Consider the following 13906-nt stretch of genomic DNA (forward strand, 5'->3'; position numbering starts at 1 on the left):
CAATGATATTAAATATGTAAAAAAACCAGCCAAGTGCGAGTCAGTCTCATGCACATTGCACATACTGTCACACTTTTTAGACATTTTACACAATAAATCAAAAACTATTATGCATAAAAATAAAAATAAATCTTTTTTAGAATCTTTCCCTTTCATATGATACCTCACTTGGTATAGTAATCTTACTTTGAATGTCGAAAATGCTAATTAATTATTCATGAACACATTTTTTTTTTGTAATGTAACCACAAGTTCAGTTTTTTTCCTTTACTTGTGCTATAAGACCTACCTACCTGCCAAATTTTATGATTCTAGTTTAACGTAACCCTATACGTTTTCTTGACAGACAACAAAGTGATCCTATAAGGGTTCCTTTTCCTTTTTTTGCAGTAAAGAACCCTAAAAAATAGGTTGCACATATATTATCTAAAGTGAAGACTAACTAGAAAGTTGAAGAAAACTATAACACTTGGGGTCACATTAATTGTAGAGCCCTATCTATCTCTTTTACTCTCATGTGTTATGTTAATTTGTTTTTCTCATCACCAAACACAAATTATATATAAACCACATAATGTGAATGTAATATTTCTGTGTTATGTCATTGAGGTGGAGTAATAATATTATGTACATATAAATTTAATTATAGTTCGGACGCCGCCTGGCAGTCCTCTGCTTGTCAAATCTCATCTCCATTTCCTCCAACACCTTAGGAGTGTATCGGACCACAAGTTTGACAGACCCAACAGCTTGTTTCAACAATTCCACAGCCTTCTCGTGATTCTCACCTTCTACAGACACACCATTAACGGAAAGTAGCTGATCACCACGTTTTAAACCTCCGTGACGATCCGCGACTCCACCAGGGATTATTCTAGAAATATAGATAGGAGAATTCTGTTCTTTACCACCCATTACGTTGAATCCGAGTCCTTCTTCCGTCTTAGGCAACTCTACCACTCGAGGATGTGCGTGCCCTTCCGCGGCAGCGAACGCAGCGACCGTTGCTTTAGCAGTCGCCGAAGCACGGATATCTGCAGAACCCTGGATATCTACGGTCTCGTAAACATGCTCGTACACCTCCCTAACAGCGTTTAAGAAGTCACTTTGCAATACCTTCTGTAACGCAGCTAGTTTCGTAGCAGGGACTTCGCCACTTTGCTGCAGTTTTTCGAGGAGCTCAATAGCTCTTTTTATGTCTCTTGCCAATGTTAGCTGCTCTCCTGTATTTACAGTACTCATAGTGGAATGAAATTTTAATTTTGGAAAATTGCAAAACTATTGAAGTAAATCGATACGAAACTCGAAAGCGTAGCACAATTTTTTAGTAAAACTGTCATGTGTCAATGTCAAATATTCCAACTCTTGTCAATTTATTTCTGTCGGCGGCCCTACCGCGGTTGTTTGACAGCTACAATGTCACGATCGCAATCATCTCTGATTGGTTAATGCTCGCTCACTATTGGCTACAATGCATTGTTGCAACAAGAATGGCACAAATTCAGCCAATCAGAACAATTGAGATTGTAATAATGATTGATGGAGGTTTTAGACAATCGCCCTGCTGCTTGTGCTTGTCAACTTTTTTTCTGAAGGTTTTTATCTGAGAATAAAACTGCATTCATTATAACTGGACTAAAAGGACTGAATTCCTGCTTTTACAGGTATGAAGAAAGGAATGTAAGGTAGGTATTTTTGTAAAGTAGCTTAATTTATACTGATAATTGTCTTTTAGTTAGTGTTATTTTTATAAGTAATTTAAAAAAATCAATTATCACATGATTACAAACTTGAACGTATTATTGTTATAAATAAAAAAATTGATTTATTGACATTTCATCACACTTGACATATAATCAGGTGTGCCAACTTAGCAAATATGCCTTTATTTGGTTAATATTTTCGTATATTAATTTTGGTGTTTTTAAGTGCATATAAGGAGTTTGCATCCATCGTTAATTGTTTGTTTGGTGTGAGATAAGTCGAAAAGTAACAATTTGTTTCATACTTGGTGTTGTGAGCAGTCTATCACCATGGACGACTTAGGTAAGTGAAGCTGTTATTGGTGTTATCATAACCTGTTTTGTTCTGAAACATAATGACGTGTTTTATTAGTAAATTCAGTCATCTCTTAAAATAAAACATATCTGTGAAGGCAGCAATTGCACTTACGTAACTATACAACCCATGGCGAATTCATTCAACTAAACTTGGTGTGAAATTAAATGGCACTATAAACCAAAATTAATTTTTAGGTATTGCTGTATTTATAGCTATTTGGTACAAGTTCAATACATTATACAGTACATAAATTATAATATTGTCTCATACAATTTGTTTTAGGCAAATAAAATATCCAATGTTTGCTGTCTTGGTGATAAAAGTTATCTAGTACCGCTTAAGCGCATTGAACTTTAATACCTTTCTCTGACATGTTTTGCCTTTGCCTTTTCTAAGACACTTAAGGTGGCAACTAGATATAGCCTGATTCTTCGTAAGACCCGATGTTTGTTATTTAATATCTTCAATAGAAGGAAGCTCCTTCTAATTGGAGGTTGGCGGTTCGATCCCAGGCATGCACCTCTAACTTTTCGGAGTTATGTGCGTTTTAATAAATTAAATATCACTTGCTTTAACAGTGAAGAAAAACATAGTGAGGAAACCTGCATGGCTGAGAGTTCTCCATAATGTTCTCAAAGGTGTGTGAAGTCTACCAATCCACACATGGCCATCATGGTATACTATGGCTAACACCCTTCTCACTCTGAGAGGAGACCCGTGCTCTATAGTGAGCCGGCGATGGGTTGATTATGATGATGATGATAGAAGAAAGAGTGTAATAGGCAGCGTCTAGGCAAGTGACTATCATGGGCTGCATTATCATCCATCATGTGGCATTGCAGTCAAGCGCAAGTCTATATTTATTTAGTTTATACCAAGTTAGACCTGAGTTAGACTGATCTCACTTGGTATAGGTGACAATGCAAATACAATGCAAGATACAGCCTAGCAAGGCAAGCTTACCTAAATAGCTCCTACATCCTTCTGAAAAGTTACAACTTCCAAAACTGATTAAACTGGCAATCTAATCAAGGAATGAGGTGACAAATCAGGTTCAAGATGGGAAGCGAAAAGCTAGTATCTTCCATTTTTGTTCCTCACTTTGCTCACCAAAACATTAATTGGCAGTTTTCTTATTTTTACGACATTATCACGATCAACCCATTGCCGGGTCACTACAGAGCACTGGTCTCCTGTCAGAGTGAGAAGGGTTTTGGCCATAGTCAACCATGCTGGCCATGTGTGGATTGGTAGACTTCACACACCTTTGAGAATATTATGGAGAACTCTCAGGCATGCAGGTTTCCTCACGATGTTTTCCTTCACCGTCAAAGCAAGTGATATTTAATTAATTAAAACACACATAACTCCGAAAAGTTGGAGGTGCGTGCCCGGGATCGAACCCCCGACCGCCGATTCGAAGGCGGACGTCCTACCCACTAGGCTATCACAGCTTTTACGACATTCATTAAAATATTTACGAGGTTATCTTTACGCCCGGCGCCGATGTTGCGTATTTTCGGATTTCTGATCGCCATTACCCGATGGTGTCCGTTATATTGGCATGATTAATGACCACCATCGAGGTCAATCGGCCCACCTAGCAATCTCATAAAAAGCCCATTAAGGGCCAACTTAGTCCAAGGACACAGATGTTACACCACAATCACTATAAAAAACCGGCCAAGTGCGAGTCAGATTCGCGCACTGAGGGTTCCGTACTGCAGTCGTATTTTTTTCGACTTTTTGTACGATGAATCAAAAACTATTATGCATAAAAATAAATAAAAATCTGTTTTAGAATGCACAAGTGAAGCCCTTTCATATGATACCCCACTTGATATAGTTATCTTACTTCGAACGTTGAAAATAGCAATATTTGTTCATGACCACAATTTTTTTTTGTGTGTGATGTAACCACAAATTCACAGTTTTCAGATTTTTCCCCCAATGTCTGCTATGAGACCTACCTACCTGCCAAATTTCATGATTCTAGGTCAACGGGAAGTACCCTGTAGGTTTCTTGACAGACAGACAGACAACAAAATGATACTATAAGGGTTCCGTTTTATAGTGACGGTAGTGACCCGCCAGCTCGTTTGCGCGCTATCACTATTTAAAAAGAAACGCGTCGATCCGTTGCTCTGTTGCGGCGCGATTGAAGGACAACCCAATGAACCAACAAACAAACACACTTTCGCATTTATAATATGGGTAGTGATTTACAGTCTACAAATCAGTACCCTTATTATAAATGCGAAAGTGTGTTTGTTTGTTGGTTTGTCCTTCAATCACGTCGCAACTTTGCAACGGATTAACATGATATTTTGCATGGGTATAGATAAAGATCTGGAGAGTGACATAGACTACTTTTATCCCAGAAAATCAAAGAGTTCCCACGGGATTTTTAAAAACCTAATTCCACGCGGACGAAGTCGCGGGCATCAGCTTGTATTCATATAATATATCGAAAGTTTTTAATTAATTAAAACGCATGAAATTACCATAATGTAATCTAATTACTAACTACCCTACATTCCACAAAGCCGGTGCATGTAGCATGGTAATGGCTAATTTGTTTGTCCCCCTTCCCTCACAATTAGCTTGATTATCCGCCGCCGCCGCGCCGCGCGCCGCTGTGGTTCGTTAGACGCGGTGTTGAAATATAGGGACACTCCTTTCCCATGTATCGAGTTCTTTAGAAGTAGCTTATATCCTCGAGCTCGCTTTGCCAGGATATTCCCCCCTAGAGCCCCTTTTTAGGGTTCCGTACCTCAAATATTGCTATTTTGAACTTTCAAAGTAAGATTACTATACCAAGTGGGGTATCATATGAAAGGGCTTTACTTGTACATTCTAAAACAGATTTTTATTTATTTTTAGGCATAATAGTTTTTGATTTATCGTGCAAAATGTCGATAAAATACGACTGTAGTACGGAATCCTCAGTGCGCGAGTCTGACTCGCACTTGGCCGGTTTTTTGTAGGAGAGGAAACCTTCACGGACATCCGAATTCGGATAATGCTGGTTTACTTCCGGCTAAAACCCCTTGCTGTCTCCAAGCATTAATGTAAACGTATTGTTGGCCATAGTTCGTACAGCCAATAGACGTTGGGGTCCCAAGGTACTGGAATGGCAACCTCGCACCGGAAGACGCAGTGTTGGAAGTCCCCCCACTAGGTGGACGGACGACATCAGACGAGTCGCAGGGAGCCGCTGGATTCAGGCGGCGCAAGACCGTGGTGTGTGGAAGTTCATACAAGAGACATATGTCCAGCAGTGAAGTCTATTGGTTGATGATGATGATGATGATGATGATGATGATGATGATGATGATGATGATGATGATGATGATGATGATGATGATGATGATGATGATGATGGTGATTGTTGGCCTACCACTAATGGCCGCAGCCCCTGCCTCCCTTTCATCCTTTTCCTTTCCATTACACCTTCTATATTCTTGGATTGCCTCGCCTCTTGCCAGGTACTTCTTTTCGTTTCCAGAATTATGCCTCTGCTTCCCGTTCCAAAATCACATCCCAGACTATCTACAAACGTTCTTCTTTCTTCCCCAAACTGAGTGCAGTAGAACATTCACTGATGTCTCTTTGGATTGCCACCCTCGAATCAATCATCAATAGCTCAAATTGACTCTCAATTAGCTCAACGGTTGAGGAGCGGACTGAATTCCGAAAGGTCGGCGGTTCAAATAAAATATTAGTCCTGATTGGCATGGCTAATATTCTTTAAAAAAACCTTGATTACATAAATATACCTAGGTTTTGCTATACTTCCTCCTTCCTTAACCCTGACGACCAGATAAATCCTTTATTAAACGTTGTCTTTACTTTCAACAGCTTCCACCTAATTTCATCCATAATTTTGTATTTTTAAACCGCAGCTGTTACCATTTGGATAGAATTACTCCCAGCTTGAGATGGACAACACGCCTTTACCACCATAGTTGCGTCATACCACGTCACGGGCAACTTTTCGATGAATGGCGGCTGCCTTCTTGCGTGTTAGGTCCCCGACGTCCAGGGCGCATCAGTAGTCAGTACGACGCGTTTCAAACAACGGGCTGTTTTGTCTCTGAATAATACTAAAAATATCACCTATTTTCTACCTGTAATCACAGTCCTCACTAATTCCTACAACTTTGAAATTTCTACGTTTACTATACGAGTATCTGTGGATGTGGTGCAGCTGTACCTATGTAATGTAAACATTAATTTTATATAAAATTATAAACAGTTAAAGTTATAAAGTTTCGGGAATTCAAGTAAAGCGCGTTACGTTAATAGTTTGTGTGAGATAATTAAGGGTTTTACTATCGCTTAGATATAAGAGAGATACCAAGATTTATAGTATATTGTGTACACAAAAATTTGAACATTTGATTTGCCGGTTAGTAGATTTTATGAAAGCTATATAATATATTTATTTAGTTATTATTTTATTTATTTATTGCTCTTGTGAGGCATCATTTTTTTAGGATAATTTTCTTGAGTTTTAGGAGAAGTTCAGAAAAGTTTTTTATTATGTAGTTGTAGGTACTTACCTACTTAACTCGTTAAAAATAATATTTATTAAAATATGTACTTAAAATAATGGACCCATTAGGTACCTAAGTACATGTTATATTCTGAGGTATAAATTAGATGAGCTAGTTTTGTAACATATTGTGCTGATTGTTGACAGTTCTACTATCCGACAGTGATTTCGGCGTCATTACCCTTGCTCGTTGTTTTGGTAATTTTGGCACAGACTCAAAGACTAGCTGAAGTCTAGACCGGGTGTTTATTACATCAATGACCTGTAAGCACCTCGTTAGTAATGTAGGCCAGTATATTTTTAATAGATTTTTAGGAGCATATTTTTAATAGATTTTTTACCTTTGCACAAGTTTGAAAAATCTATTAAAAATATGCTCCTGAAAAAAGCATATTACACAATTGAAAATTATCTAAATGATAAAAGAGCGTGGATTTGACCTGCAGCTCGTTCCAGCAACGCACAAGACTGCAAATTCTATTTTATACATGGCATAATCTTGTACCTATATCAAATATTTGAAAAGAGCAACCGCCGAGTTTCTTGCTGGTTCTTCTCGGTAGGAAAGGCATTCCGAACCAGTGGTAGATGCATCCGACTATTCGTAAGTACTTGTAAAAGTTTATACGAATAAAAAAGATTATTATTTTATTTATTTATTTGAATTTATATTTGTGACTTTATTGGCAATACCACTTTTTATTCGTGAATTATAAAATTGATTTAACTCCTGGTAAGAGTAGGACTAGGTATAATGGTAACTGGTAATGTTTTTTTTCGCCGACAATGCACTGGCCTCTGGTGCTGCATTCTTCATGGGCGGCGGTAACCACTTAACATCAGTAGGGTTAGTATGACTATTGACTTTACATCTCGCCAACGTTTATAGAATTCGTGCGTCGAAACTCTTTAACGTCAAAGTAAAATGGACTCGTTTTAAGGTTCAAGTTCAAGCATCATACATACTCTACAGTCAGCGTTTCAAGCGGAAATCTTATATTAAAAATAGCTTGTACTTTAAATCAAAGACCTTCAGAATCATTTCACTCTGACATGATTTCGTTTCGACGCCTCGAATTGGCCAACGTTGACTGGACTCACTCAAAATCTCACACTAAGTAGACTCCAAAATAAAATGTTACACGGACGGAAAAGAATGCTTGACATGCATATGACTTAGCTCGTATAAATAGACCTGAGAAATAGACACCAAGTGCTTGACCTTCCTTGTTGACACTTCGTAGGTACCTCGAAAAGGGCCCTTTTTACGGCAATTAACAATTTTCGCCATCACCACGAACTTTTCCTTGCCAGAAGTTGCCTGTTACGGTTTTGAAAGTAAAAAATTGGTTTTTAATTTTAATCGATTTACTTGAGTGATAAATTTCTTTTAAAGCGGTTTAATGATATAAAATATAATAAAAGTTAAGACAAATAAGTTCCGCAATAACAAAGCTTAAAGCTCTGACCAACCAACCGCGTTGCGACAGCGCCTTCAATGCGGCTCCTGAAGTAATAATTACAAGGAACCGTATGAAGGCATCCACACTGCGTAGCCACGCGTAGAACGCTGCTGCTGCTGCTTCTACTGTGCAATGTAAAGTCATGACGTGCTTCATACAGTTCATTGTATAACAAATCCCTAGAAAGTTGGGAGAGGATTGTGCTATAAGGAAAGCACACTTAGATCGCCCAGTAGGAAAACGCCCTGTAGAATGCTACAGGTATCGCTGATTTGACGAAGCGAGCAAAGACCTTCAAATCCTCAGAAGACCAGATCAGCGTGAAGCAGCGTGGGATATGCATGACTGGCAGCGTCTGAGGTCGGCAGCCTAGATTTTCTTTGAGCTGGCTGAACGTATGGCTCAATGGATGTTATAGAGCTCAAAGTATCTAATGCGCCAGAACCCATTAACTTAAACTGCACCGTAGATAGATCGCTTCGTGGATTATTTGACTAGAGCTTAAATCCATAAAGAATACTTACCCACTTTCACGCAACAAAATTCAGAGAATGCGTAACTGATGAAAACAGGTAAAACAACAGATAGAAAATTTACGACGAGGCCATTTTACGATGGCCATTGTTCACAGCACGAGGGCTCTAATAAGGAAGTCAATATTTGTTCTGGACTCGCTAACACAACCCACAACCCACTTACCTACGTGGCAAATGGGTAAATTGCTACGTGAAAATTACAGAGTACGAACATGTATGCAATTTTATGACTCTTTGGCACCTTAATACTTAAACTATTTCTGTGAGTACAAATTAAATCAACTGAGCCTTGCTGTAAGTTTTGACAATGTAGCAATTCTTGATTTTTATCATCATCATCGTCATCGTCTACCGACAGACCCGCACTGCTGGGCATAGGTCTCTTGTAGGGACTTCCGCAAATCCTAATTGATAGCAGGTAAGTAACAAGGCTAAACTAGAATTCCTTCAGTGCATATCATTAATCGTAAAGGTAGGCAGACCTTAAACGAAAAGGATGATCTATAAAGCATTAATAAATGCTTTGGAGCCAAACTTAAGATCAAAGGCATCTGGTTTCAGCCAACCAGTAAATAAAGCAATCGATCTTGAAAAGTATTCTAAAAACTCTACTATACGCTTTTACCAACTGAAGACACCGCACACACGCACGACATACCAGGCAAAGCACTCGATCACAGATTCCCTAGCCGTAAATTCTAATTTAGATGTGCTTTGAAATCCGGTCGATGTTGTAATTTTGTCGTGATCGAAAACCTATTTGGCGGAGCGGTTAGGAAATTCACCTGGCAATCATCAGATCGCAAGTTTGTATCCAGCTGGCCTAGCACCGATTTTTGACAGACAATTTGAAGATCGCGATCGAGTTGGAATGACGGTTTTAACCAATGTCAATGAGAACAATTTCGTGCTGGTTCTTGAATCTCTGTCACATAAATTGTAAATAAGTCTCTGTCACCTCTTTATTCCAATCATGTTTTTACCATTAAACCATTGAAGCCTGATTTGAATAACAATCAAGTTTTAATCGTCACAAATTTTATATCACACGTTACTATTTGAATGCTGGATAACTAAATATAAGGGCATTTAGAAAGTAATCTTTTGTAAACTGTGGACATCTTTTCTTGTGTTACGTTGGCTTTTGGCCTGGTAATATTTGATAAATTTTCGAAGAATTTTCTTGAGCATCAGTTACCAGACACTTCAACTGGCCCGTCATCTTCTGCTTTGCAACCCGCCGACAAACTGGCCCGTGGTGCTCAGGATTTATGAACTTTACAGGCATTGTTTTAAATACATTTTATGTCGCATAGTTATGTGAGAGTTCATAGTTGTAACAATTATGTAACGTCCTATATTTGTGTTGTCTGTTCAAAACATATCGTTCAGTAAGGCTCTTAATTTCACGGTTCTTTCCAAAAGTTGCCGCGTCGAACGCGTCCGGTAATACGATGCGCACGAGTCATACGACTTCCGCATGTCGCTGTCGCCATGCATTCCTTCGCGATCTCGCTATGCTCATTAGAAGGACCCGCTTTGATCTATCGCGCGCCTAGATGACTTCTCATAAACGTTGTTAATTACTTCTTTAAGGTGATCGCATACTAGAGGCGAGCCGTTCAGCCGAGAGTTTCAGTACCTACTGAAAATGTAATAAACAAGTCATAATTCATAAATCATCCGCATTCATCCATACTAATATTATATGTAAATGCGAAAGTGTGTCTGTCTGTCTGTCTGCTAGCTCTTATGGCCGAACAGTTTAACTGAGTTTGATGAAATTTGCTACAAAGTTAGCTTACATCCCGGGGAAGGATACTGAAAATGCAAATTAAGTCCGCAGAATCGACCGTACTATAAAATACGAGAACAGAAGTCACTTTAGTATCGAACCTATACTGACGCCATCAACGTTTACAGCAGGTACTGGAAAATGCGTTGTGTTCGCCGTTTGCTGTCCTACACGGGACATACCTACAGTGCGACAAGGCTACTTGGCGCGTGGCGAAAATCGGAACTAACGTTGTTTGAATATTCTATACCTTTGTTCTCCAACAGCGCCCCCCTGTCAATGTCATTCAAGTGCCAAGAGAGCCTTGTCGCACTGTACGGCGGATACGCCGCGCCCGCCCAATCAAGATTCGTCGACATTCGGGCCATCGCATCACGCATGGGCAACCCTCCATTATTTAATAGGTACTTGGTACCTCTCCACGTTTCTTTGAATGAGGAGGCACTCAACGGATTTATTTTATCCCTAGGCGTCTGAAGGTTTGTGGGAGCCCTTAGTTTTGCTAGTCGAAGTTGGAACTAAATTATTACGACCATAACGTTTTCATATAAAATGTGGCGTTAAAAGTATTCATTAGCGAGATGTTTGGATATAAAATGTTTAACCGTTATAAGATCTTTATATACTTTATTATTAAAGCTGATTTCACATCTATTAGCACGCGTCGGTTTTCTCGTGTAATCACAATCAGTCCTGAGTCCTGACATCATTCGTGTTGTGTGTCATCATAGATTGACAGGCTGACAGCTTTACTATAGTCGGCGACAGGTCGAGATAGCAATCGGGAACGGAACGTCTCGCACTCCCGTACAACCCATGCGCTAACCCGATGCGGGTGAGCGCAGGTGGGGTGCGGGTGTGCGGGGTGTCCCCCTGCCTCGTACTCCGATGGCCATCTCAACCTATCGCGTACTATATGTAGATATTCATGTGATCATGAATTATTGCTTGACACTTTCATTTAGCCAATTAGGTACAGCAATAAGATAATCGCAATATCATAATCACATTTTTATGCTGGCCCCCCGAACGCAAAATAAAGATATTATAATATGACCCCATAACATATCACTCGATACTTACGAAACTTGTTATAGTTATCTGATAGAAAACATATAGGTTAGGTAGATGTGTGATTTTGATCACTGATCAGCCCCCAATTGTGTAAGAATAACCATTTCATGGCTATCGCAATAGTCAAGAAATTCTGCCCTTTGATTGGTTGATTCGCTGTTTACATTTTTTCACAGCCAATCAAAGGGCAGAATTCTTGACGATTGCGATAGCCATGACATGGTTATTCTTACACAATTGGGGGGCAGCTTAGGCAGAAATTATGCGTTGACCCTTGATTTTGAATAGGTTATACTTAGAGTAGGTATGTAACTATTAATTTATTGGTCACTAGCTGATGCCCGCAACTTCATCCGCGTGGATTTAGGTTTTTAAAAATCCCGTGGGAACTCTTTGATTTTCCGGGATAAAAATTAGCCTATGTCCTTCCCCGGGATGCAAGCTATCGCTGTTCCAAATTTCTTCAAAATCGGTTGAACGGATGGGTCGTGAAAGGCTAGTAGACAGACAGACAGACACACTTTCGCATTTATAATATTAAGTATGGATTTGGTATAAATATTAGTTACAATCCAGCTGGCATGGCTGGAGTGGCATGCCGCATGCCGCATGCGCCGGCGCCGGCTACGCGCACTCTACGACTTTAGTACAATAACAACTTTAGTTGTGACTGGGACGCGTTGACGAATACTCATCTCGTTGCACACCTCGCGACCTCGCCCTCTTGACATTGCATCCTTATCACGTATCGCTAATCGATAAATATCGATATAATAATAAGTATCGGTATAAATAACGTTATCACTGATAATTGCGTCAGACATGCTTGCTCTATATAAGCGTCCTTGAGTTAAACAAAAAGTTTCTGGCTTATCAGTACCAGATAGGGATTTCGGAAGTATCAGGTGTGAGTACGTGTAGATTTGTTATGTTTACTCGGATTCGGTGTGGGCTGTGATTATGGTGCGCTAACCGCAGTGTTGTTCTTGTGGGTGGATTAATTCAGAAGTCCGCCTCGCGATTGGCCCAACATGGATAGGACAATGTACGGCAAGGTGCTGCCAGGCACTTATTACCCGTTCCGCTGCGCTATGAAGGAGAACGGAATATCGCCGGGCTGTGAGTACTAATATTTTAATACTATTAAATTTATTGAAACGCTGGCGAACAATACGCTGTTATTAGGTACGCTTCTGATCAAAATATATTTTTTTAAACCTGATGTTTATGGACCACTGTTGTAAACTCGAGTCCAAAGTTTGTTATTTCGTTCAAAATCATTCAATTACAATCAAGTTTCAACAGCTTTCATTCAGTTTTTGCTACTACTGTAAAATTTAATTTCATGCAAAAATTACGAGGTTTGTGTTCGTCTGTTCCTTAATATTTTAAGTCCCTAGTTTGTGTATTCGAAAAGAAACCTACTGTGTTGTTGTGGGTTCAGAGATTGCTCTTTATTTTTGTGCTATGGTATAGCGTTATTAAATCTCAGAAAAATCATCCGGTTAACCTAAATTGCCAATAAATGGGTAGGCATATAGGTATGCATCAGGTGGATGGCTACTATTAGATTTATGTCTTCCCCTAATGACCGCTAGAAGATCCGCTCCGAACCTAATTTGTCGTACCTGAAATAATGAACAAAGTGAAAACAAAAGGACAAAATCCATACTTAATATTATAAATGCGAAAGTTTGTCTGTCTGTCTGTCTGTCTGCTAGCTTTTCACGGCTCATCCGTTTAACCGATTTTGATGAAATTTGGTGCTAAGATAGCTTGCATCCCAGGGAAGGACATAGGCTACTTTTGATCCCGGAAAATCAATGAGTTCCCACGGGATTTAAAAAACCTAAATCCACGTGAATATAGTCTGCCATCATCTAGTTCCTTACAAAAACAATAATTAAAACATAAGGTGTGTTTACGAGTTTTCGGAGAAATGGCAATTAATCCAATCTTCATACTATTACGTCCATAATAATCTTTAATGTGTCGTAAATTCAATAAAGTTACATATTTGACTAGTGACCATTAGTGCACCAAAAATATAACATAGCTACGTTATTTCAATATGTATTCTTGGTGTGTTTGTTTACTATCACACCTTAGTGTAACTAAAGCACATGCGCGTGTTTTAGTTACAAATGACTCCCATTCACTTACGATTTCATCCATCCATCCGGTATGTTACCGGTTCGTTTATTTTTATTTGCGGAAGAGAGCCTGCACCGCGAGCAATTTAACGAATATAGTGCATCGTTGTATTTATTTACTTTACAATCGAGTGAACTGTAATGTTAATTTGTGTGAAGAAATTCATCAGTTTTGTACCTACATGAAGGGCCTAGTCCGCCAGTTGCATGTTGCATATAGGTGGTCAAAATTACGCTTCAGTTACGATTAAATTTTGAAACGTCAA

General features: G+C 39.1%; 2 protein-coding genes across 3 annotated transcripts in view; one reads left to right on the top strand and one right to left on the bottom strand.

Moving 5' to 3' along the window:
• Positions 1–103: 103 nt before the first annotated feature.
• On the bottom strand, positions 104–1328 carry veli (L27 and PDZ_signaling domain-containing protein veli). The gene has a single exon (XM_034984634.2). The coding sequence runs from the start codon at positions 1240–1242 to the stop codon at positions 640–642; it is 603 nt and encodes a 200-aa protein (XP_034840525.1). The 5' UTR covers positions 1243–1328; the 3' UTR covers positions 104–639.
• A 559-nt stretch (positions 1329–1887) lies between these two features.
• Pax (Paxillin) overlaps positions 1888–13906 on the top strand; it is a 79111-nt gene continuing 67092 nt past the window's right edge. Inside the window, exon 1 of one of the 2 annotated variants that reach the window (XM_034984629.2) lies at positions 1888–2046. In XM_034984629.2, the coding sequence (XP_034840520.1) occupies positions 2034–2046 (13 nt within the window). In that variant the 5' untranslated portion in view covers positions 1888–2033. Of the gene's footprint in view, positions 2047–12169; positions 12607–13906 lie in introns of those variants that run through there. The other variant, XM_034984628.2, reaches the window with a different exon arrangement.

This window comes from Maniola hyperantus, chromosome 3, assembly GCF_902806685.2.
Source record: "Maniola hyperantus chromosome 3, iAphHyp1.2, whole genome shotgun sequence".
Lineage (NCBI taxonomy): Eukaryota > Metazoa > Arthropoda > Insecta > Lepidoptera > Nymphalidae > Maniola > Maniola hyperantus.